Genomic DNA, 26,253 nt, shown 5'->3' with positions numbered 1-26,253 from the left:
GGACTCTCTTTTTTCAGAAGCAGCCTGAAAACTCCCTTTAGAAAGTCCTAATTCTTGGGTTCAAGAGCTATTTTCTGATAAACTTCTATACACCATCTTCCTCTCCTTCAAGAAAGTAGAGACTCTGAGCCTATAAATTTGATGCTGTCAGGTGCTGCTCTCCTGGGTGTCTTTGGTGGAAGCTGTAGATATGAGGGAAGATGCAGGAGCACTTCTGGTTCTAACATCCTTTCCTGGCCACAGCAATTTTTCTGACAGTTCCTTGACATGTGGTGGGGTTGTGCATCTCTTGTTTCTGAACCAGCAAAACAATGATGTACATGCAGGTAGTTAAAATCATCTTGCAGACCAAAGGATGGGAGCTGGAGAAGCTGATGGCTTCTCAGATTATGCTGTAGGGAAGAAGTCACAGTCCGTTGAGCTCTGACTTGGTGAGCAAGCAGTAGGTGCATAGTTCTGGCAGTGCTTCATGTACCTCTATGAGGTCACCTGTGGGCACCCGGGGATGATAAGACAGGCGAGAGGTGACCAGCCATCATAGTTTCAGTTCCTATACTACAGTACAGTCACTGGTGAAGGCAGATTACCTACCTGCTGGTTGCCTGCTTTGCCACGCTGCTTGATAGTCTTCCTTTGGAAAGGGCTTGAGGTGGTGGTGAGACCTTTTCACGGACTGAGTTTGGCTACCCCCAGCTCAGGAGGCTGTGACACCTGAAGAGACAGGCCATTACATTTTCCAACCACTTCTTATTAAGCCTTGCTGTAGTAGCCTCACAACCCTCTGGGGTAAAGAATTTCTTCCTAACATCCAATCTAAATCCCTCCTCTTTTAGTTTAAAATTGTTTCCCATGGTCCCATCACTGTCTGCCCATGTAAATTACAGGAACAAAGCTGTGATAATGCAACAACTGTCCTAGACCAGAGCTGAGAGGGACAAGTAGGCTCAACAGCCACTGAGGGGTTTGGGGTGGGTTATTTTTTTGCACTGCTGAGCAAATGATTCTAATTAAGGCTTGCAATTTGTGCTTTCACATGTGGTGATGAAGAGCTGGAATGAGAGGATCCTGGTGGATCATTTAGCTGCTTTGGACCAAACATCTAGTGTTGAGGCACTGCCACAGCAGTTTGGGGATCCACAGTGGTATGGAGCTCACCCAGGCAACACTCCTTGCACATGCACTTGAGGAAATACTGACGGTCAGATCTGGGATGGGAGAAGGAATGTGTTGCTGGGTCTGGAGAGATTGTAGCTCCTGAGGACTGAGCACAGGCACAAGAATGAGGCTTGCATGTGGCTGCATCTCTGGCTCCCTGAGTAGGAGCTTGGTGGCTTGGTGGCTGCAGAAACTTCCTGGGCATACCTGTGAGGGATGAGAAGGGCAGAGTCTGGTGCAGGTGCTGCTCAAGCACCAGGTGTTACTGTGGTCCAGCCTAAATGCTGTGATGCAAGGCCCGATCCTCAGCCCAGCTCCTGCCCCTTTCTCCCCTCCACCCGCACTGAGTGTTACAATTCAGTCCAAGGCAAGTTGCACAATTTATTTTCTTGTGCTTAAAGCAGGATTTTGGCAGTCAGGGTCGGGAGGCCTCTCTGAGGAGCGCTGGCTGGGCGCCCTCCTGCCGTCATGGTATCATGCTGCTGTCAAAGGCTCTGCTCTGCTGGGTGTCCGTCCTTCAGCATGGCCTTGTGCTGCAGCCTTGTGCTGCTGAAGGACACTCTGCTTGGCCAAGGCACTGACATCTTCAGCAAGTGCAGGTGGAAGTGATGGTCACCCCAGCGTGGGTTCTCCTGTGCCAGACTGACATGAGGCCCATCATTCCCAATTACTGTGGTGTGGCAGCTCTAAGGAGGACTGATCCTCTTTTTCACCTCCCCATGCAGTAATACACCATTCTGTCCTTGAAGTATTACTCTTTGGTGGTCCTAGACTCTTCTTTCCTGCTGTCTCCATCACCTTGCTTCCCTACAGCCAGCTGGTAAACTCATGGATAAAGGGAGAGAAGGAGATACAGGAGAATTACTGTGCTCATTGCTGAAGGAATATGCAAAGGGATTTGCTGTAATGTTCACTGATGGTATGAGGGAAGGAAAGGATGTGAGTGCTAACTTACGCTCCGTCAGCATCATTAATGTCACCCACGGTGATTTAATTGCTTTGCAAGGAGCAGTGGGTGAGGCTGAACATGCCCAGGGAGGGAGAATGAGATAGTTGGGAGTGAGGGAAGTGTCCATGGCCAGTAAAGGGCATGAGGGTGATGTGGTCGAAACAGCTGGAGAGAAATACCAGCTCTGCCCATGTGCTTGGCTGTGCCGTGCTTGGATCTGGGATAGAGAGTTGGGAAATGTGAAGCCCAGAGCTTGAAATAGCTGAAGCTGAAGGTACCTGACACACAGGTGGATTTTCCAGTAGAAAAGGTGAAGAAAACAGAAGAAGCAGAACATGGTGGTAAAGTTGGGAGTTTGGGGAATGGGAAAAAAATAATGGATTTACCCATCGGAGCAGGGTGGAGAGGACTTGGAGCTGAATCCTATTTTTGCCATGATGATCTCAAGTTGGCAAGTGGGACATCCAGCAAAGTTTATGAGGGCAAGAGGCTGGGTGGAGATGTCAGCCTGTGAGGTCTCAAAGGAGGGATGAGCTTACTAAGGAGAAGGTGTTGGGGGGCTGAGGATGAGGACCTAGTTCTGGGCCTGTAGGGCTGGAATGGGGCCGAGCATGTGACAGGATGCAGTGATGGGGAAAGGCATAGTGTGATGTGGTCTGATGTATGTGGGATGCAGGGGACAGGCAGAGCAGGTGGGAGGCATTGGAAGAGGGGAATACAAACACCTTGCTCTGTCTATGGTCACAGAAAAGCCAGTGTCTCCCTTCACCTTGTTTCAGCAGAAGAATGAGGCATCTTTTTTTTTTTTTCACTGGAAACAGTTCCTCACCTGAGGCTGCTGCTGGAGTGGGGAAAAGAAGTACTGGAGGAGTGGGATCCACCAGGGGAAGAGAGGAGCTGTGGGAAGTAAGGATTTTTGGGAGGCTCAGGCATCATTTTCTCCCATCCTACCATCCTCTTTCTGCAACAAGTTAAACGTAACAAAATACCCCTCAACCCCTGCCACCAGAGAGGCTGAAGGGAGAGAAGACAGTGGTTTTACCATGGGCCTATGGAAAGGTGAGCTTTGAGAGCACACAAATGGAGAGCTACAGCTAAAGAAAAGAGACAAGGCAGAGTGTACAGCTGGACCCAGCAGCAACCCCTGCTGAAGCAAGAAGCTCCAGATTGTAGGGGAGTGTGAAAAGGATGCAGCCAATAATCCCGACTTGGAGGAAGGAAAAGGGACAAGCAAAATGCACTGGCTGTGGGCAGCTTGGAGCGTACCTCGGTAGCTGGCACTGCATCCCCTCCAAATCCAGCACACCGCAGGACAGGGATGGAGGTAAAAGTCAGCAGGTCCCTGACTTGGCATCTAGGGGCAGTTCTTGCCCCTTCCCAGCTCAAATGCACGTTGAACCCACTGGCAGGATGCTTCCAGCAGCACACAAGGTAGCTGTGGCTCCTTGGCTGTGGACAGGGCAGAGGAGCACTGTTCTAAGCAGATGGATATTGATGCCCTCTTTACAGGAGGAAGTCAGAGACTTACTGAAATCTAAAATAAGTTGCCTCTTAAGCCAGTGGTGTGTCAAGTGGTTAAGGCTTGTGAAACAAGCTGTGCTTCCACTGATGGGAAAGCAGGGATGCAGCCTGTGGTCCAAACACCAGCATCTCCTGAGGAGAGACTGGAGGAGGGACAAAGAGAGCTTTAGTGTTCCCTTTGCATTGTCCGGAGGCACAATGTAGGCACCTCTCTTACCAGCTAAGGACTCTTGGGAGGAGACCAGCAACCATGAGGGGTTTGCAGCACGTTATGGTTTTACACTGACCAGTGGAGATGATTACAGGACAGGAAAACCCCATGGCTTGTTCAGCACAAACTCATTATTTAATAGACAAAGTAAATATGAAAATGCATTTCTAACCCCCCCTCTGGTGTTGAAATTTACAGTTATGAGAAGAGCCAGGGTGCTGCAGAGCCAAACTATCCCTGGGTGGCACTTGCAGGGCTTAGCTTTCATTGCAGCTTGAAAAAATCCCATGTGTAGACATTAATCTCCATGCTGATTTGGATTGTCTTGTTCGGCTTTGGCCCTCATCCTAGATGGACAAGGAGTAGAAGACTTGGCCAATGGCCTGAGGTTTGTGACCTCCTCTGCATGAGCTGGGAAGAGGAATAATAGTCTCTAAGGTATTTGAGGATTTGCAGCCTTGGGGGGGCTGGAGATGGAACCAGGGCAGGCAAAGCTTAGATTGCCCCCCTGGGATTTAATGCTGCACCCTTGGCCAACTGAGAGAGGCAAACCCTGCCCTGGTGTGCAGATCTCTCATTTGCACTGAAATGGATCAACCCACGGTGCTCTACCTCAGGGCCTACCTAGGGTGTCCCTCCCCATCACGTGGCACATTTTGCTGGAGGTTTATTGGAGCTGGTGCTGAGCAGGCAGGAGGGAGGCAGCTGGGGTGCGCTGGGGGTTACCCTGATGCAAACTTCCCTTGCCCTGCACTGCTTCAAGTCAGTTGTCAGCAGATGGTGTCTGGAGATCTTCCAGCGACCACAGGCTTTCCTCCAGCCCATCACTGCCATGGCACAGATGGGATTTCACATACGTCTGTGCATTCCCCCAACCTTTCCCCCCTCAAGGAAGAAAAACAAGACTGCAGGTTTTGCAGGAACCCCCTCCTTCAGCTGGGAGGGTGAGGGCCACAGCTCTGGGCTTTCCTGGACCATGCAGAGAGCTCCCTCCTACACAGGAGGGCTCAGCAATGCTGACTCCTCGCCTGTTGGCTTAAGGTGCCATTTTGAGGTTTTTCTCTGCCTCCCTTTTACTTCTTGACTCATAGACCACTGAGTGAGGAAGAGAGGAATTGGTTCACTTTCCACCTCCCCTCGCAGTGCCCCTCTGCTTATTAGTTCTCCAAATATTTCGTACTGCAGCCCAACAGCAAGGACTCTGCACTAAGCCAGTCCTAGGCAGAGGGAAGACAGAGTAGGCAGGACAGCACCTTATCCTCATGGCAGTGTCCCAGGGAGCAAGACAGGACAGCTGGGGCCCTGCTGCACTAAATTTCTGTGACCAGGCACACATGGCGGCATCCCTCTGGCTGAGTCCTTCTTTCGTGTCTTCCTAAGGGTGAGACAGCGATAGCGGCAGAACACCAGCATTCCTCCACCCCCAACAATTGCTCCACTGTGTACTTTTGCTTTTCTCAGCATTCAGCAGGATGGTGACTGTCCCCAAGTGCCTTCCTGAGTGAGGAGAACAGGCATGTGGAGGAGAAAGAGGAGACCTGTTGTGGGAGAGGAGACCTGTTGTGGGATGCATGCAAGGTGGGGGCAATTATGGGACAGAAGGAAAGAAATCAATTTGGATTTTCTCCCATCAGCTCCCAACTCCATTAAGAGTCAGTGGATTGCAGGTGTCACTGCCCTTTGCTGTCTCCAGTGGAACCAGGTACTGGAGAAGAGATGAGGGAAAGGGAGCATGGTGGGACCATTGTGTCCCCCAGTAGCCCTAGGCAGCCACTGAGGAACTTCTGTAAATCAGAGCAGCCCCTAGAGCTGCTCCAAAACCCATCCATTGCCCAGGAGGCCTTTGAGCATCCCACAACAAGGAGGTGCAGAAGTGTCCCACATTTCCCTCATAAACTGATCACCCTTGCTGGGCTCCACATGGAACTTAACTCTTGGAGGACAGTGCCACCCTTGTCACCACCTGCCTGTCCCTTGCCATGCACCTGGCTGCACAGGCTGGCTGTGCTCCTTCCCTTCCTGAGGCTTAGCCAGGGCAGTGGTGGTCCAAGATGCTCAGCATGTGCCTTAAACAAACAAAAATAACTGTGATAGAAGATTTCAAATGCTTCATTACCCTTGTCTTAAACACTTCTTATCTGCAGCGCTCCAGAGGCAGCAGGAGCCCATCCAACAGGAGCTGGCACCACACAGGTCCCCAGCCAGCCAGAGAGCAAATGTGTCTGCTGGCACAGGACACTAAGGGGTTCTGGCTTCAGCAAGAAATACAGCAAAGCAGACAAAACAAAATTTTAAAAAGCCAACAATGATCAGTTTTTTTAAACTTTAAATATTTTTTTCTTTAAACTCTGTTTTTCTCTGTGGTTCTGTCTCTGTAAAGAGGTGTGCTCTCCCTGCAGCATCTGGGTCACTTCCTCAGTCCTGGCTGTGGGGCAAGGGAGAAGCAGGGTCAGTTAAAGAGGATACAGGTGGGTGCTCTCCCCCGTGCATCACCGGCACGTGTGGATCTCCACCACCCGATGGCAGGGTTTGCACTTGACAGAGCAGCACCAGTGGAATTTGCAGCTGCACCTTTCCACAACCTCCACTTCGTCCGTGTGAAAGCCACGGCCACAGCACATCAGCTCGCAGCCATCAATGGCCTTGGAGGTCTTATTGCACTGCCGCCCACTGGTGCCCAGGACCCCATTCTTGAGGTCGTGGTCACAGAAGTCAGGACTGGAGTCTAGGTAGACGAGGTCCTCGTCTGTGTGGGGCTTGAACTGGGAGTTTTTGGGCACCAGCACTTTGGTGGATCCAATCTCGCTCTGTTCAACCTCTGTGGCACCATCAAATTTCTCCTTCAGGATGTTGCCCACTTTGCGGAAGGGGGGCATGGCTTTCCAGCATGTCTTGAACTCGCACGAGCCTGACACACCGTGACACTTACATTCCACCCGCATGTTGTTCAGGATTGCCTGGAGGAACAGACACAAGGAACAAGATGGGATGGTCAGCATGGGATGGACACAGCAGGGAGGGTGCAATGGATGGGGCCTGGGAGGGCTGTGCAGAAAACACTGCTGGGTGGGTATGGGATTAAAAGAAGCCCAAATGGCTCAAGCTGTGGCTGCAGAGCCTGGGTGGGATGCTGAAGAGCCGCACCAACTGCCTACGTTTCCTCCTTGCCATTACCTTCCTCCCTGCCTCGTTGTTGTGGAGGTTCATTAACGCTCTGTTGGAAGAGGCCCCTTTGCTCCTCTCGCGGATGTCGACGAAGGACTGTGAGAAGGCCACGCCATAGGCGATGTTATCGGAGCAGCCCGACCACTGGAAGCCTGAGGCAGAGAGCACAGATGAGACAGGTACTGCCACCCTGTAGTGCTTGCACTCTCCAGCCCTGCTCTTCCTAAAATCCAGCTGGCCTGCCCCCTCTCTGTCTTGCTGCCTAGTAGTCTGGGCCGCATGGGGAATTAGGGAAGCTAGGGAGTGTGGCCCTGGGGGACACATGGACAAGATGCTTTCTGTCCTGTGGGTTATGCACCCAGGTGCCTTTTTGAGGCACTCATGTGGACTAACCAGAGTTTTGTTTTTTTAAACTTTTCCCTCCTTTCTGGATGGCTCCAGAGAGTGGGTTTGAATTGCAGGTATTTTGGCTACTTCGCGTCCCCAGGCAGCTGCAGCTGCTCCCTGTTCAGACACTCACCCTGTGGGCTGCCCCCCTGCACTGTGCGGTCACATCCACACTTGTCCAGCTCACCACTGCTGCAGGCGCGGGTCACGGCAAAGGCCACCCCTGCCGAAGAGATGGCATAGACGAACGCTGCCTCCCGCGTCCCTGAAATGGCACAAACCATGGTGGGAAATGTGGCAGCAAGTCCGAGGCAACACGAGCGGGAATTCTGGAGGGGATGTAGCCCGGTGGCCAAAGGCCCTTGGTGGCCTGCCATGTGTGTCTCTTCTCCTCTCCCCTCTTAACACTGGTGTGGCACATAAACCCCCCTGAAAAGCTGGTCTGAAAGATGGCTCTCGCTATACAGAGCTATCAGGCTAAACCCTTTGCTCTGTCACTTCCTCCTAAGATGAGACAGCCCATGCAGAACCCTCATTGTCCCCACCTCCAGGGATGCTGTTTGCTTAGTGTCAAGGCTGAACCTGACTCATCAGAGACCCCTGGTTGCTGGGAGATGTTTTGCAGCAGTGAGGGCCCATTCTTGCAATAGTGAATAAGCTGGGAACTGCCCCACAATATTAAAAACATGAATGATGGGTGAATGATAAAACCTGGCAATAGGAGAGACAGAGGCTGCACTGCCAATGCGGGCAGAGCTCTCCAGCGCTTATATGGAAGACTGTCTTGCCTTGTGCTTGCAGGGCACCTCTGCCATGGAATCCTTCCTGCATCCAAAACACCTGTCTGCTTTCCGTGTCCAGGAACATTCCCTGCAGGTGCAGATCCTTGCCATCCTCTTTCACAGGGTCCTGTAGCTCCCAACGCCTCCCAAACTACTCTGCAAAACCCTGTTCTGCTCCCAAAGCACCTCACAAAACCCCACTGGTGTCCAGGGTGCAGTCCAGTCCCAGTTCTTGTGTCAGGTACCTATGTGGTGCCACATGGTTGGGAAAAGCGTGTTTGAGAAGTTGGACAGATCCCTGGGTGTGAACACACAGGGTAGCAGGGGCAGGTATCAGCTCTAGCAACACACAAATCCCCACTGTCCTCCAAGGCTGGTTGAGGACACAAACCCTCCAGTTCTAAGCAAGGAGGGCTGACATTTGGGGTGGTCCCATGCTTGGTGCAGAGGGGGGATGGCTTGTGAGCAGGCATCACCCAGCTTGCCGGTCAGAGAGAGGGCAGCTACTTTGGTGGTCGCATCCCAGACTTTGGTGGCCCAGCTGGCAGTGGCTGGGGAGGACCCAGCCAGTGTGGGGACTGAACCGCCTCCAAGTTAATCGAGGCTAATAGTAGGATCATGTTGGTCGGTTTGTGCTGTGGCTGCCTAAAAAGAGACGACTTTTAGTTTCTGGTATTTCTGGTATTTCCAGTCCCTGAACCTTCACAAGAAGAGATCTTCACCCCTGCATTGAGGAGAGGAAAGTCAAATAAGGAGCCGGGAGGATGCTTCGGTCTAGGGGTCCTGGGATAGGAGGTGAGATAGTGCCTCAGAGATAGCACCTGAGGGGAGGTAAGGGATGCTTCAGTGATCTTAAGGGGTTGCAGAGGGGTTTTCCCCTCTGTATCCTCACTCCAGTGCTCTGGTTTGATTACAGTCCTGTGCTGGGAAGTTGGGGTGCAGCTGGGATCAGAGGGGCTGGGGGCTGCCCTGGCCATACCCAGCCCTGAAGGCTGGTGGTGGGCAATGATGCTGCCACGAGTTCTTCCCATGCCAGGTGGCACTGAGCCATCCTCCTGATGGTGCCCATTGATGCTCTGCTCAAGAGCGGCCACATGCCAGCCTGGCAGTAGCCACCACTTCAGCACTACCCAGAAAGAGACTGAGTAAATGGCTTTGTGGAGTGGAGCTCCTGGGCTTGGTGGGGAAGAGATGAGACCACAGGGTGACTTTAGGACCTCTTTTCAAACTTGGCATGTCCTTGTCAATGCGTGTGAAAAAGGTTCAGGAGAGCTGAGGAGCAGCAGGAGTCTGGATATATTGTACCCAACATAGTGAGAAGAGCCCTGCTGAAGTGCACAGGGACCCATCTGCCCCAAGATCCAACACTGGATACGCCCTTCCTGACCCTCCCCAGCCACCGGTTTGGGGCAAGAAGGCAAAATCCTACCACCTGCAGTCCACCAGACTGCTTTTATAGCCATTCCCCCAGTAGCATCACCCCAGACACACGTCCTTCCAGCTCACCTTGTGTCACCACTTTGCCGAAGACAGGCAGGGTGTCTAGTGTGGAGCAGTTCCAGCGGCGGTTGCGGAACTGGTACTGGCACTCCTCGATGGCCAGCTGGGCTCCGCGTCGCACCGAGTCCATCACCTCCAGGTTCCTCTTACACATCTGCACCTGGCGCTGGATCAAGCCCTTCAGCTTCTCGCAGGTCTCCTCCTCGGAGATGCTCCCCACTGAAGACAGCTTTGCCAGGTACCTGCCATGACACCAGCACAACGGGTTAGGAGGCAAGGGCTAGGAGAGCCCATATTCAGCTGGGGCCCATGTTCAGCCTTGCAGAAAGCAAGGAGACTGAACCTCTTATTCCCTCCATAGCTGAGACCTGCTGCCCATCTGGGGTACCTATAAATGTACCATAGCAGTGGCTCCACAAGATGCATTTTTGGCTGACAGAGAACAAGCCCAAGCAAAACCACCATCCCTCTGCAGCCTAGTCCCTGTCTCTCAGGGAGTCCAGCTGTTGGCTCCCCTTTGCCTCTGTTGCAGGCAAGGAAGATATTTTCAGTGTTGTCTGAATGTTCCTGGTCAGGTCTCCTGAGTACCGGCATATCCAAGTGCTACTAGGAAAAGCCAGAGGTCTCCGAAGTCAGCCAAAACAAGCAGGACAGGCACTTGGCTGCCAGCTCCATCTGCCACAGTGCTCCCACAGCATGGCTGTGTGTTCATCACCGGCAAACATTGCCCTTCAAACCACTTCCCTCCTGGAGGCTGCTTTTAGCTCCCCCATCCCAGGCAAGGATGGCCTCTGGGAGCTGCCAGGTTTCCTGTCACTTGGGATTCAAGCAGGGCTTGAAGGAGGGAAGCAGAATCAGGAGCCTGCTGGGGCAAAATTGCACAGACTGGGCACCTTCTCCACCAGCCCAACTTGTGAATAGAGCCGTGAGGTCTTAGATGATCTGGAAAAGACTGGTCCTGTGTGGAGGGGACCATGTGTTCTGCTTTCCATAGCGCCATGTTCAGCAGAAAGAGTCACAGAGCTGCTCTTGGGTGTCAGCATTAGAGGAATGAGGGAGCAAGCACCTTTAAGACCAAGCACCTCAAAAACTCTCAGCATTTCCTTGTCCAGTGTGTGGGCATGATGGTTCCTGCTGCACATCCCAGTAACTCAGCCTCCCACCCCTTGTTGTGTTGTGGGCATGGTGTCCATGCTTGCCCGTTTCCCAGTTCCATCCTCCTGCCCCAACCTCTGGATCACAGAAGGAGCTTAAGATAGACCCAGTCAGATTTTCCAACAGGGCTGTGTGATAATCTAATATCCTCTACAATTATTAGTGACTGTGCTGGCAGGTGTGTATATGAGACCCCCTCCTTCCTGTGGCTGCTGGCAGCCACTTTAGATGACACCTCCATGGTGGAGCCCTGACCTGCTGTGGAGGTCCCCTGCACAGGACAGGTGTAACTCACACTTGCAGCCATCCATCCACTGACCACACTGAGCTTTAGTGTCCTTGGGAATTGTCAGTGTTGTCTCATGCTGCTACCTTGTCTGCACCAAGAGATGTAAGTAGTGAGCTTTTTGGAAACTTCATGCCTTGACTGCATTTCCCAGCCATACAGAACTTGTGGGTTTTTTTGTTTGCTTGTTTTTTTAACTCCTCCTCCCAAGTTGCAACATCCTGCTAAGGATTTTTCTTTTGAAGCCCTGCTTGCCTCTGAGAAGTGACTGTGCAAAAGTGGCTCCTGCTCCCTGCCTGTTCCCATGTGTCCCAGGAGCCAGATCTGCTGACTTCAGCCACAAAATAGGTTGTCACAGCCTCTTCCTCCCATTAACCTTGCCAGTCTGCCCCAGGAGGAGAGAACAGGATTTTCTCTTCTGTGCATCAGCAGAATTATTCAGCAGCTTGGTTTCATGCTCACAACTGGGGGGCCATGGGAGCCAGGGAGAAAGCTGTCTTGGCTCATGGAGTTCATGGGGAATCTGCATGGTGAGATGTCAAAAGTATTCAGTTTTCCCTGATTGTGATCATGGAGGCAAAGCTTCTCCAACAGTGGGAAGCAGCAGGCTGCTGGGGTTTCAGAGCCAAGTGCTCTTAGAGCCTTTATACCAGCAAATCATCTTTGCCCAAGGCATCCTGTTCCTCCAAGGGGACAGCCCTGTTTGCAGAGGACAGGACCTGATGCACATGGGTGGCTTGAAAAACCCACCATGGCCAAACTCAAGACTGTCACCTTTCTGCTGGCCCCCACACCATGCACATGGGTGTCCCTGACCCTGTGCTGCCATCCCAGACATGGAGTGCAACAACTGCTGTTCTCACATCTTGCTGTACTTAGCTGATGTGGGGTGAAGGCACCAAACCACCTCCAGGAGCTTTGAGGATGCTGAATGCTGAGCACACACAGAGTGCCCGTAACAGCTGTCTCCTCCCAGGTCCAGCCATCATTCCAGCTTGGGCATGGGAAAGATGATGCAGCAGAGTGGTAAGATCCAGCCCAAGACAATGTGGGTTATAGAAGAGCTTTGGGCCTGGAAGCCAAGAAAATCAGAATCTACCTCCAGTACTAACCCCTTGTGCTGATTTGGCTTCCCCCTCTGCCAGCAACTCTAGCAGCATTTATCATGCCAGGGAAGCATCTCCTTCAAAGCTGTGAGACTGGTCCTACAGATGAGTCAGTGCCTGCTTTGAGTGCAGACACAGGCAGAAGAGTTCTGTGACATAGGTGTAGGAGCCACATTAGTATCAGCTCTGCTCAGGATGGGGCATCATCTTCTTTTCTTACATATTTCCCAGCTTGAGATTCTCTGGGCAATATGGAGTAATAAATTCAAAGCACGCATAAAGGAAAGTGTGACAAGAGCCTTTCAAGCTTTTCCAAGGAGATGCACCTGATAAGGTGCTTTCCCAACTCACATTTGATGCTGTTTGGGATGATAAAACAAAGGCCAAGGATGCTTCAAAAATAGGTACAGCTCTCCAAGAACAGATCTGGTAATTTGTTTTGCAAGGCAGACAAGTAGGATGAAACTATCCAGAACAGTGCTCTGGCCTCTCTCCCCCTTGACAGGTCCTGTGTCCCATCACCCCTCCTCAGCCTATGTTTGGCAGCCCCTCTGTGGAGATGGAGGCAACTGTGCCTAAAATGCTGTGGCCCCATCATGCTATCAGTTTGTTACCGGTCCAGGAGAACCATCTCTGCTTTCCAAAAGACATGGTTTTCGATGGGGGAGGAAGCTCCCATCCTGATCCCTCGTTCAGGATGGATCCAGAGGTTGAGGCAAGGATTTAAGGAAGGACCTTTGCTGAAGGACCTCAGCTTTGAGGCTCTCATATGGCATCTCATCACACCACATTCAGGAGCACCAGGTAGGAACATCTTATCCCCTTCCCCTCTCTGGGGCAGATGAAGAGTGAGGTAAGAGCTAGGAAACATGCTCCGCCCTCATCAGCACTTGGAGATGCTTCCATCTCATGTTTCTCAGGGCTATGGAGCACCAGGGCTGTCAGGAACCAAACCCATCTGCAGCATCCCACGGTCCCCATGGAAACCTGGCTCTAGCGCTTTGCTTGGTCCTTAACAAGAACTTCATCCAAACTTTGTTTTCCTGGGCTGAAGTGGTAGAATCCACAGCCAAAGCCTTTGTCTACCTGCACAGAAAGCTAGACGGGCACAGCAGGAGGAATGCAACAAACAGCTCCTGCCCTCTGCAAAGTCTCCATGCAGATCTCCATTGTGATATCACATCTCGATTGCTATGCTTATTATGCTTATAATTTAAGTCTCACATGCAGCCTCAAAACAGCCCTGCTTGTGGAAAAAAAGCCCAAATAATGGTGTATTTTCTTCCTTTTCCAAGACTGGGCAAAGAATGTTTCAAGAGGAGAGCTGCTGCCCACACCGTTTTTTCAAGTTCTGTCTCCTTGCTTCATCATGGCCTTGTATGTTTCTTTTCTCCTGCCTTTAAATCCAGGCAAGTCACTTGCAGAACAGCCTCCCTCTGAAGAGTCATTGATCTAAGAGAAAACTGACAGAAAGCCCTTCCTTTTTTCCCATCCACAGTATTGAGATGAGGATTGAAGCCCCATAATTTAAGCAGCTGCAGCTGATTCACTCTGCAAGATGGAAAATAAGTAAATCTCAAATCCAGGGAGCTTTGGAAAGGTGGGGGATGTCAGAAAGCCCTGCTTAAATAAAAATTATGATAATACTTTCAGGAGGAAGAATAATGGGTGAAATGACAAGGAGACATTGAAAGAGCCACAGCAGCTGGCAGATTGAACTAGGAGGAGAGATTCCCTGCTATGGAAAGGTGTGGAAATTTCAGTCATTGACAAATACTCAGTTGAGGTGGGTCAGAGAAGATGCAGCAGATGTCTTGTAGAAAGCAGAGATCTCTGGTGTTTCTTTTATTCAAGCAAATGAGTTTCAAGTGTGAGAACTCTTTGTATTGTCTCATTTCAGGAATATTTTCCTGAAGATGAGAACTTTCAGACCCAGGCCAATGGCATCCCTGATAAACCACGCAATAGATCTTCTGAAATCAGGCTCACAAGCTTCACCCTGCTCAGCAAATATTCAACCTTCCCCCAGGGTTGAATGGCCAAGGCCACAAAAGGCTTGTCCAAGCCTTAAATTGTGAAGATGATTCAGCTCTGCTCCTGTTTGAAAGGCAGCAAACACCCCCCAGATTGTGGAGGGGTCAGCAAGCACATCTCCATGCTTACTGAGGCTGCAGGGACAGTCAGCAGTGACTCGAGATTGTCCTAAGGATTGCAACTGCTTGTGTAGGCAAGTTTCTTCTGGGGAAGAACTAAAGGCTTGTTTATAATGTGAAAAACTCATGGAAAAACCCCATGCATCCCTGCATGCATCTGTCTGTCTGCATAGCTAGACAGATGCATGCAGGGAGAGGTACTGATCAGAGTTACGGCTCCTTGCAAGGAGCCGTCCTGCAGATATGGAGAAGTGTTTTACCTTTGCCTTGTTGCTTTCCCCTACCAAGCAGGGTGAGTGAAGCCATGGAAAGATGCCTCAGGCTGGCATGTCAGATGATGCTCCAGGCAGGCCAGAGAGCTCCCAAGATTTCTCATAGTGTCCCATATTGGGCTTAGTGCCACTCTCCCTGTGCCAACAGCACCAGGCTGGTTGGGCCCACCACATCCATGGTTCTTCAAGTCTGTCAGCTTGGGCATGTTCCTGTCAGGATTTGTGGGAGACCTGCAAGGTTGCTCTTGTCCAGCTGCTGGCTCTGTAGCAGGACTTGGCCCTCCCAGGGACCGAGCATCTCCCTCCTGGGATTAGACATCCTGCCTTTCTAAGTGTAAACTATGATTTACAAAGTCATCATCTGAGAACCTGTCTGACCTCTTTCTTGGAAGAAATACAGCTGTCTGCCTCAGTCCTTCCTGTCACAGTTAGAGCACCATCTCTTTGCTGAAACCTGCTTTTCACACCTACTTTTCATCTCCAATTAACAGCTGCCAAAAGAGTCACCCAGGAGGAGGCATTGCTACGCCTTACACTTCTACCCCTCAGCTCGAGGGTGAGACTACACCTCCAATCCTGTTCCCCATCCCTTAGACCCTGCACCTAACACCATGTGCACCCAGCAATGCCCCAGCCCCAGCCACTGGTGGTGGCTTGCCTCCCCCATCACAAGTATTTGGGGACAGTGAGATGGCCAGCTGCTGGTCCTGAGCCAGTGCTGCTTTTTTGCTTTCTGAGCATGTGGGGGCAAAATCTCCACTTTGTAATGGGGATGAGCAGGATGGAAGCTGGAAAGAGCCTGAACAGCATCCATTTTGGAAATCTGCTTTGAATGTGTAGGAAATATCCTTTACTTCCTTTACAAGCCAATAGAAGCTACTCCTGGACTCAGGTACAACACCAAGGCCTTGTTGCAAGAGGAGGCAAGTGCAGGCCAACTCCTGCAGTGCTTCAGGCTAGACTTGGTTGCAGAAAATCTGATGAGTTTTAAGTTTCGATCAGAATTTGCAAATACGTGGCAAAAAAAGCCTTCTACAGGATTAGTTTGATCTCACCCAACATCGGCCAAGAGACTCAACTGATTACTTTCCCCCAGGTAATTTCATGAAAGCACAATACTGGCTCCAGTTCTGCTGAGCCAGTCAGATCCTGCACGGCACCTTCCTGGCTGTGAAGTGCAACAGCCCATGGCAGCAGCTCCAAGAGAGCCTGGAGGATGCTGCCAGGGGTCACCCACAGATGTTGGGACAGACACCCTGGGGTGGGCAAGGCAGAGGTTACCTGCACTGAGTATCCAGAGCAGAGTCTGACATTCAAGCAGCCTTGGATGACTGAAAGTTTGTGGATTCACAAGGCTTTCAACCTTTAAGAAAAAATCACCAGCTATTGTTAGAGCTAGTGTCGTTGCACTTGTAAGGAAATACAGAAGAATCTCGTAGAAACTGTTAACCTCCAGGACTGCTCAGCAATTTCATCATTTTAAGAAAGTGGCTGTAATGCATTTCTCTACATCTACAAAGATGAATTAATTAATCAAGTGGACAGTAGCTCTCAGCAGAGTCACATAAACACTTTTTTGTGTCAGTGCAAAAGTCCAGTTCTGATTCATGGAGTCACATCAAGGCACTGCAAAAAAGAAACCTGCCTCTTGCTGTTGCTCATATTTGGAGCTCATCCAGTTCTTCACAGTCTGGGATGCAGAGTGGTTTTATCTCCCTCTTGTCCATCCTCCCTAGAGTCAGGTTCTGCAGTGAACGACTGGGGTGTAACTTTATTTGAGGCTTTCTTAGGAAAGGACAGAAATGCCCATCACCACTGAGGAGTCAGAGAGCACGGGGCCCTCCTAACACCCTGGAAAACACAGCCCTGATGGGTGTCTGCCAGACAAGACCATTGCTCAGAGACAAGCCAAACTTGTTTGGAAGTCCAGTGCCAGGACCTGAGTGCAATCTGCAGAGTGCAACCCACAGCCAGCCCGTGTTCATTGCTGAGTTAAAATTAGCTGGTTTTGTCAGAAGTGGCAAGATTTACAAATAAATAAAAATTAAAATATATTTACAGCAGTTTCAATTTCCCACCCCACAGCCTTGGGAATGGGTACCATGGGTTCATGCACCAACCTTGTTGATCTGACAGAGCAATGCAAGGGAGCCCTGAGCATCCCAGAAGTGGAGAGCCACTTGTCCAACCCACAGCATCCCTTAAAGTAAGGAAATTCCTCATCAAACCCAAATGGTGCAACCTACCACCCTGGCTGCTGGGACAGATGTGACTGGGGAACCTTCCTGACACTGTCCTCACAGCAAAAACCAGGAGCATGGAGAGGGGAGTGGAGCTTAGCAGGAGCAACTCTGCATTAGAGTCAGCTGCACCTGCCAAATCTGTGCCATGGCAGCACAGCACCTGATGGGAAAATGCTGGACCAGTTCCTCACCAGGTGGAAGACGGGAGCATTGCAATGACCATGCAAAGAATCTTGTACAAAATTAAACCAAGCCAGGCTCCAGGTGAAGTGATTTCTCCCCACTATCAAAGCTGTGGAGACTCACCTTAAAAAAATAAAGCCTGGTTTAAAACCAGAAGGATGCAAATGCAGGACCCAGGCATGCTTCCTCTCAAATCCTCTGCACTGCATAATGACCCAAACAAAATGAGCATTCCGCCTGCTCTTGCAACATCCTCACTCCTAAGCTGGCAGAGATGGGCACAAAGAATTTGGGCCCGTTTGCAAAGCACCTTGTGATGTTCAGATGAAAGGAGGCCAGGGAACTCCAAACTCCTTTTATCCCTTCCTCACCAGCCCTCGAAAGTGGTTAGAGAGCAGTTGCTTAGCCAGGCTTGCTAGGACCCTCACAATGTCTTCAAGCTTTCCCAGAGCACTCAAATTAATTTTTTTTTAAGGTTTTAAAAGCCCATCTGTGCTCCTGGCCCTTTAAGCCAAGTCCCAAGCACAGATGGAAATGTGAAATCCCTGTAAAGGATGGATAGACAGAGTTGCTGGTGGTACACCATGCTCTGCAATGGCATAACCACATCTCAGACCATATGGGGAGCCTCCTCCAGAGCCAGTTTTAGCTGCAAGAAAATGGAGAGAGGCTGTAACGATTCCCAGATAGTTTGATAACCAGGGGTCTCACCCCTACAGGACCCTCCCCTGTCGTATCTGATGTTTTCTGTTTCTGTTCTCTCATCATTCAAACCCTCTGAACAGCTAGAGAGCAAGGCAGTGGGCCCCAGTGCCTCACGCAGTTAGTGGATACTTACATCCACAACCCACTTTGCACATTCTCTAGTCCATGTTTTCATATGGACCTCCTTCTCTCCAAAATAGGTAAATAAATGAATAACTAACTAAACAACTGGACTGAAACCAGAGCCTGGCACTCCTATTCCAGCTGCGGAATGATGGTTGTTTGGCTGGAACTTTCTATGAAACACCCTCAGCATCAGGATGGGTTTGGAGCAGAAGAGGCCTTGCTTCCAAATTCAACCACATCACTGCACATGTGGGTTCAAGAGTCTACAAAGTACAAGTTACTTTGAAAAGTAACTCATCTGCTTCCCCTGTATAAAGCATGTCCCTGGGCTCCTTCAGAGATAAAGTAGAAGCCAGATGGACCTTCCTGTGCACAGCTAGAGAGATGTAAAAGGCTCTGTCTACAGCCCTTTATTTAATTTACAAATCTGTGCCTGAAGAGGCAGGAGGCAAATCTGAGCCTCCAAATGCAGAAGGAAGAGCAAGCCTGAGGCTTTCACAAGAAGTGGGAACAGAGCATCTCTTCAGATTTGGAGAAAAGAGGCTTTCTGGATAGGCAACAAGCCAAGCAGCAACTCCCCAAACTCAAGACACTGAGAAAACGCACCTGAGGTTTGCTTCCTAACCAGGGAGAAAGCAGCTTGGTTTGTTTAATGAAAAGATTTGGGAAATCCCTTCCAGCTCAATGGCCACTGTAGCAGAGTGATCCCTTTGAGAGATCCCTACACCATCTCCTTTTTATACTGGACGGGGCAGCTCAGCAGACACTATCGCATGGCCAAAATGAGCGCTTCTCCCACAAAGCCAGGCTTACAGAAACACTTAGATCAAGTGTTGCAAGCGGCATCTCTCCAAAGCGCTGGGGGAATGCGAGTCTGTACAGGTTGAAAGAAGCTTTAGAGCTTTAGGGGGGAAAAAAAAAGCTCACAACTGAGCTTAATCACTAATCCAGCAGGTTTCTGGAAAAGCAAACTCCACTGTGCGCTGCCATTCAGTGCACACACCTCTGTGCAGAACCGTGTGCCTGGCGAGGCTGGATCCGTCCCGTGTGCTGGGTGCAAGCTGGCAGTGCCCTGGGATAACGCCGAGCATGCCGAGCCCACACACGTGAAGACATACGGGGTACACTCATTCCTCGAATATCTGATAACTCCTGGGATCCTTCTCACTCTGTTTATTGCCTCCGGCAGCCTTTGTTTCTGATGTGAGAAGATAAACAATGGGAATTGTCTTAATCCTAAAGGCAAAGAATAAAAAGCACTGAGCGGAGGACGATCCTTTTATCATGATACATTTGCAACATCAAAAAAAGCTGACCCCCTTCCTTTCAAACGCACTGAAATGTATCTGCTTTTCCTCCCCTGTTGGCAGGAATGAGCCCTCCGCTCTCTGCTGCCGAGCCCCCCGCGCCCACCCTTGCTCTGCCAGCACGGACGGCTGCACACAGCCCTCCCCGACTAGTGCGGCGAATCACCCCTCCGCGTCGCCTCCCAAATCCTATCCCAGCTGCGTGCGGCGCCGGGGACCGAGGGGAGTCCCACCTCTGCGCATCCGTGCGGGGCAGCTTGCTGACCTCACTCATGAAATCCCTACTTTCCCCCGTGCCCGTCCCAGGGCAGCCGAAGCTGCTCCTCTCCAGATATCTGCCATCATCTCACAGAGCTTCCTCAGCAGGACTTTCTTCCTGCGGGAAAAACACTCCCACAGTTCCCAATATACCTTCACCAGAAGCATGACAGTTAAAAAGACCACCTTGATAGCTGCTATGATCCACCCACCAGTTGCTGAAGACGTGTGGCACACAAGTCTCTCCATCTGGCAAAGGAGGAGGGGAGAAGGACTAAGCACTAACGCATCCTAGGCAGCCACCTTTTCCCACAGGCAGGACACTCAGAGTGCCGCTGACCTGCCGCTTTCCCCAGGCATTGAGGAGCATCCTCCAAAACCCACCTACATCCCACAGCCTCCAGCGACTCAAAATCTAAAGGCAGGAGCCGTATCTGGATGCAGAGAGGACTCCTTGCACCGGTGATGTGTGCCCACCTGAGCACCTGTGTTGGGAAAAGTACAAGACACTCAGGATCTTTCATGCCGACACACCCGGGAACTCCCTATCCTGCGTGGTGTACCTGCCCCTGCCGACAGAAATCCATGAAGGCGGCCCATGCTCCCAGCCGGAGAGCGGGTCTGCTGGGTGCGTGCACGGGAACTAATTAGTTCCCGTCAGCCGGCAACACGGGGAGCAGGGGAAGCACCATCTCCCACCAAAACAGATTTATTAGGAAGAACCGATGCCTTCGTTCAAAGTTAGGTGGGAAAGCGCTGTCATGCTCCATCCCCTCCGCCCCGGGGAGGGGGGGGAAGGAGAGGTGTCCTCTGCAGAAAGTAGTCCCACCGCCTTGGCAAACACGTAGGAATTTTCCAGAACGATTTCTGTCCCTGTTTACCTTACACATTATTTCAGTGTTTGTTCAGCGGGTTCCCGATGTCATCGGGCTCCTTTGCAGCGTGCAACAGCCCCCCGACACCCGTCCTCCTACCGGGAATGGGGGGCCGAGGCGTGGGCAGCCCTGCTCGCTGCAGATCCCCAAGCCCAGCACGTTTGGCCACCCCAGCTCTGCCAAATCCTCCCCTGGACCGCTGTCCCTCGCGTGGCATCTCGCCAACCCCCAGGCCTCGCTCCGACCCCATGCCCCGACCTCCGCCTGTGATCTCGGCGTGATCCGCATTCATAACTTAACGACAAAAAATGGGACGGGAGCTAGATAACAAGCCCCATTCCCATCAGCCGCGATAATACACCGCCACTGAGCGGCTGGGGAGAGTCGGCATCCCCTGCCGCCCACCTGCATGCGAATGAGGGCTGCAACCCCATGGCCACGGCGGCGAGGTTCAGCGGGGACAAGGGACCGGCGCGATGGCGACGGGCACCCGATGCCCCGCCGGGGACCGAGCAGCATCGCTGCGGGGGGTCGCACCCCGATGCTACCCAAACCCAAGGCACCTGCTCCGCGCCCCCCGGGCTACCAACAAGTGGCGGCGTGTCCGTATTCCCCCTCTCGCCTCGCGGCTACTCACAGCCAGTTGCTGGCGTTGGCCGAGAAGGTGGCGAGGATGATGAGCAGCAAGGAGCGCAGAGAATACTCCGGGCTCATCCTGGAGGGCAGGCAGGGTGAGACTGCGCGGAGCCGGCGGCGGCGGCAGCGCCCCCGCCGCCCCGCGCCCGGGGCAGCCGCCGCCGCAGGTGGGCGCGGGCAGGAGCGGCGGGCGCTGCCCAGCTGATGCTCCCGCGACGGCCGCTGAGCCCGACTGTCAGGGCGGCCGACCCGTCCCGGGATGGAGCGGCGGGGCCGGAGGCGGGCCGGGGGCGGAGGCAGCCCCGGGGGCCGCCCCGGCTCCGCCGCTCCCTGGGCGGGACCCGCTGCCGGGGACACCCCCGGGGCGGGCCGGCGGCGGAGAGGGCAGTGGGGGCTCCGACCGCAAGGAGGGTATTGGGAACTTTTACGGCGACGCGGAGGGCAGCGGGGGATCCGCCGGGGGATCCGCCGGCGCCCCCCTCCCCCCCCCCTTCCTGCCGCACCCACCGAGCGGCACCTCCGGGTGGGATCGGTGGGTGCGGGGAGAGACAGGGGAACCTCGCAGAGGGAAGGGGCGGGGGTTTCCGCATTTGATGTTTTTTGGGGTAATTTCCTGGTGGCTGTGAAGAAGCAGAGCCCTGAGATGTCCTGGCACTGCCTGGAGTTTCCCTGTTGCTGGGAGGAGCCTTGGCATCGCCCAGGCTGCCTTCCTCAACAAGCACCCCTTTGACTGGGAGTGTTTTCCCAGATCCCAGTTTCTGAGGATTCACTGTAAATGCCAAAGTGCATTTGAAAATTTGCAACTCAGGAGCGGGGTCTGGATGGGTTCTGTCTGGGGGTATCTCTCTGGGGGTTCTATCAGGAGAACAGCATTTGGAGCCAGAACAGGGACAAGTTTGCAAATGCCCTTGGCATCTCAGCAAGGGCTGCCCCGTGGAGAGCTGCCAGCCACAACGGCTGGTGGCAGGCTCTAGAATGTGCAGATGGAGGGTGATGCTTGACCAGATATCAAGGCTTAAACTCACCTCTGGAAAAGTCAACTCTTGGGAAATTCCAGGAGCTCCTAACAGCATGGCTTACCCACCCTGAGGCCAAGAGATGTGGTGGGGATCCCTATCTCTGCTCCATCCACCATGCCTCTGTCTATCCATATGGGCACAAATGACTTAATTTAAAGCCAGGAGCAACATGAGCTAGCTGCTTGGTGTGAAATCCAAGATCCCAGGCAGCCACAACTGTGCACCAAATCTCCTCCCAACAGTGTTGTTACTTAGGTCCATTACTAAAACCTCTTGCTACCATCTCTAAAATCTTGCCAAGCTGGTTTGGAGCTATTCAAAATTCCCTTTGTCTTTTCAACTCCATTTCCCTGTAGCTGGGGCACACTTATTCAAAGCACGGCAACTTGCGCTAGGCTGCACATATGCCTGTCTAACTTTATTACACCTACTTTAAAATCTCTGCATTAGTTCCCTGTCAAAGTGAGGATTTAATTTCAAAGTGCTTTGACTTATATTCCAGCTCCTGACAGGCGGCAGCCCACCCTCACCTAGTCATTCATCTGGCTTTCACATCCTTGCTGATTACCCTGGGTGAAAGCGGGATGCTGGCTGCTTTGCTGGTGAATTGGAAGTTGTTGCTGTGAGCCCTGTCTGGGTAATTCAGTGCAACTGGAGCTGATTAATCTGGCTCATCATTTGAGACAAAGCTGAGGCCTTCTGGCTTCTAATTGCTCAGGGTGTTGAGTGAATTTGTCAGGAAGGCAAGAACTAATTGAGAGGCTAAGGGGTATGAGAGGGTAGAGGACTGTGGCTGGCTGGCTGGAGCCATGTGGGTCCATGGGAATATCATACTTTTGGGCCTCTCGTGTTATTCCCGTCCAAGGAGAAACACCAGAGAGTTCAGCAGAAGCCAGAAGGGTGAGCATGGAACCTGGGGTCCTGTCTGGCATGGACATCTGCAGCCCAAGGAGCACTCCTGGCTGAAATGCTCCTGGTGCCAGGGCTGGCGGTGCTGCGGAGAGGCTCAGGGCACCCTGCGGCTTTTTGGGGTAGCTGTGGTGGCAGGATGGTGCAGTGGGTGCTTGACATGAGCTGGAAGACCTCTTGAGACTTCTCTTGGCCTGGGCGAGGAGTTGTAGATCCTGCCCACCTGCTTCTGCAGCAGCTTCAAGCCCTGTCTCTATTGTAGCAGGTAGAACAGAGGGGACCATCCTGACTTACTCAGCAGGAGGACATGAATGCCAGGCCATTGCAGCAGTCACAGCATGGGATCATTGGGACTAGAGTGTCCATGGAGTGATGAGTGGTATCCCCATGCCAGAGGGGAGGCAGATGCAGACACATCTGGAGTAAGTCACCCTGAAAGGAAGTGCAGTGTGAGCTGCCTGTGGAGATGATAAAAGTGCAGCAGGGCAGGAGGGGTGTTTATTTTACAGTCTCTGGGGTGGAGGAGGTGATGAGTGTAAACAGAGGACAGAATATGGAAATAGGCACTCACTGCAAGGGTGTGGGTCCCTTGGTCTTTTCAAAGATGCCCATGAAACACTGCTTGGTCATTACCTGCAGCTTTCTGGAAGCTGGGTTCTTTTGGCCTCTGATTCAGAAGGTGCCAGGGTGCTTTAAAAACCTAAAGCCCAGCTGATTTGGAAGAGAGGAAGGTCCAGATCCAGGGGAATGTTTAAGGGACACACCAGGTCTCCTGGCCTGTGCATTGCTGCAGAGCCTCCTGGCCAGCAGGGCCCCTCCTGTGTACCCCTCTCAGGACAGCAGCTGGTGATGAAAGCCCCTTGTGACCCCCAGTGTGGGTTGGAGCTCAGTGCCTGCTGACCACCCCAGGCCGCAACATCAAACTCCCATTAGATAAGGAGACTCCCTTTGATGTGTAAATATTTCAGTAGATGGGAAGAGGAATGAAATACACCCCAGGAGTGTTTCATAGGCTTGCCCAGGTGTGACTTTATTCAAAGAGAAATTACCATCACCATATCACAGGCAAGGTAAAGGGCCAGCAGTGGTAGCAGGAAGGGGTTTTCAGCTCTGAGACCAGTGTGAAAGCAACAAAGCATGCAAAGGTCCAGGCAAAGGTGTAGCCAGGCTCTGGACATAAGTGATGTAAATACAAATTGCACTCAAGAGTTTTCAGCTCTGAGACCAGTGTGAAAGCAACAAAGCATGTTGCCAGGCTCTGGACATAAGTGATGTAAATACAAATTGCACTCAAGAGTTAAGTGCAGGCAGGTAGCACTCCTGCTCAGTTTCTGGATCTGACCGGTGCTATCAGTCATGGAGGTTGTGAGAGATATTTTACAGGTATTCTTTTGTATTACAGATATTCTTTTCAGCTTTCTGATGCCCCATGGGCTTACCAAATGGGATTGAAAGTGGGGTACTCTATAATCTGGAGGATAGTCTCCACCATGTGATGGGGAGAAGAGCTACAAGAAAAAGGAAAGGAGAACTCATGGGTGAATCTGAGTCTGTGAGAGTTGGCTCTGAGTAGAAATAAATTCTATTTTGGATTTAATGGAAGATAAATATCGGACACTTTAGCAACAGTACATGTATTAATCCTGTCCTGGAGAAAGGAGAAGCTATTCTGGGAGCCTCCATGCCAGAAAATACAGGGCAATTGCACTCCTTTACAGAAACCTGTGTTTTTTCTGATGAAATTTATTTCAAACTACCCAAACATTTCCAAGCAGCACTGATGACTGGTCAGAGCAGGGACTGTATAGGACTGCAGTTCACAAACAGAAGCAGCTTTGCAAACATGAAAATTGCTCTGACAAAAGAACCATGTCCAGTCCATTACAATCGGGGAGTGAGCAGTTGCTGCAATCCATACTCACCTGGGCAGCTCAACACATCACAGTAGCCACTGGAACATTGTCAAACCACAACAAACATCAAGACTACCCTTTTTTTGGCTGCAGCAGGATACCTTTAGCCCCGTATGTATTTCAGAGCTTGCTTGGGAATGTGCATTTATTTGTATGAGTCTTCAGAAGTAGGCATTCAGTTCTAACAAATCTTCAGTGGCGTCACCTGAAATCTGGCACTGAGGCTGGTAAGATTCACTCCTCCAATTTTATTGTCAGATAGGGCACTAAAAAAATACCGAGTGGCTTGGGATTTAGGGACTTTTCTTTTGGGTGTTGTCTCTGAACACACCATCAAAGTTTCTCTGGGAAAAATGAGTGTCTGTGGTGAACTTCTGGGTGCGGTCCATGAGGGAAGTTAAGAGCATTCCCAAATATTGTGAATGCCTTCAAACCATACCATTGCAGAAAGAGCCAACTTTTCCACTGCTCAGATAGATCCTTTTTCACAGGTTGTGAGTGAATTGTCCCCTGGCTTGTACTATCTTCAGAGGAGACTGTTACTGCAGTTCCAGATTCTGGCGTTTAAAATATATCCCAACTGACTTCCCCACTCACCTGGGTGCCATCCACACCAAGCAGTCTGTAGCACTGCTGAAACAAGTCTTGATCCAGGTGCTGGACAAGTGGCCATACCCAGCAGTGCACGTGCAGACAGCCGGCACTGGAGTGACAGCTCATGACTGCAACCTTTGCCCTACTCATTCTGCCCAGGGAGAAAATGAGATTGCAGGCTGGTTGGATACATAACACCCTGATCCACTCCTTGCAGTGCTTATTATACCTCCAGGCATTTAGGAGCACTGAGACTTCATCCCCCACTGTGGGAGCTGGAAGAGCCACGCTCAGCTGAGCAGGATGGAAGGAGGGATGAGGCCACCAGGATTGCAGAGGGTCTTCCGGGCTGGTGATGGTCAGGAGAGGACTGGGCAGGGGTGAACTCAAACTATTCATGACTTTTGGTGGAGTTGTCTTCAGCTTATCTTCACATACAGCAGATGTTACAGATGATGGAATCCCAGACTGGTTTGGGTTGGAAAGGACATTAAAGACCATCTCATTCCACCCCGTGCCATGGGCAGGGACCTTCCACTAGACCAGGTTGCTCCAAGCCCCGTCCAACAGGGCCTTGAACATTTCCAGGTATGATGCAGCCACAGCTTCTGTGGACAACCAATTCCAGGGCCTCACCACCCTCTTAGTAAAGAATTTCTTCCTAATATCTAATCTAGTCTCTTCTCTTTTAGTTTAAAACTGTTCCCCTTGTCATGTCACTATCTGCTTGTGTTAAAAAGTTGCTCTTCCTCTTTTTTTATAAGCCCGTGTAAGTACTGGAAGGCTGCAATGACGTTTCCCCAGAGAGATGAGACCTACAACCACCCCAGGTGGTGTTACCAT

General features: G+C 51.6%; 1 protein-coding gene across 3 annotated transcripts; it reads right to left on the bottom strand.

Annotated features, from left to right (window-relative positions):
• Nucleotides 1-384: 384 nt before the first annotated feature.
• Nucleotides 385-21,214, bottom strand: WNT4 (Wnt family member 4). 3 transcript variants are annotated; one of them, XR_004244189.1, is made up of 8 exons: nucleotides 19,849-19,925; nucleotides 19,618-19,713; nucleotides 18,903-19,135; nucleotides 9,677-9,912; nucleotides 7,522-7,653; nucleotides 7,011-7,153; nucleotides 592-6,793; nucleotides 385-489 (listed from the first exon to the last, which is right to left on the bottom strand). XR_004244189.1 is itself a non-coding variant. In XM_032131695.1 (7 exons), exons 3-7 carry the CDS (start codon nucleotides 19,028-19,030, stop codon nucleotides 6,326-6,328), a joined length of 1,107 nt encoding a protein of 368 aa, XP_031987586.1. In that variant the 5' UTR covers nucleotides 19,031-19,135; nucleotides 19,618-19,713; nucleotides 19,849-19,925; the 3' UTR covers nucleotides 385-6,325. The 3 variants fall into 3 exon arrangements, 2 of the variants coding, with proteins under 2 accessions (XP_031987586.1, XP_031987587.1); XM_032131695.1 differs by having other exon boundaries at nucleotides 385-6,793; XM_032131696.1 differs by lacking the exons at nucleotides 18,903-19,135; nucleotides 19,618-19,713; nucleotides 19,849-19,925 and adding an exon at nucleotides 20,977-21,214 and having other exon boundaries at nucleotides 385-6,793.
• Nucleotides 21,215-26,253: the final 5,039 nt, after the last annotated feature.

The sequence above is a fragment of the Corvus moneduloides genome, chromosome 22 (assembly GCF_009650955.1).
Source record: "Corvus moneduloides isolate bCorMon1 chromosome 22, bCorMon1.pri, whole genome shotgun sequence".
NCBI classification, from domain to species: Eukaryota; Metazoa; Chordata; class Aves; order Passeriformes; family Corvidae; genus Corvus; species Corvus moneduloides.
This window is presented reverse-complemented; position numbering and strand designations above follow the sequence as displayed.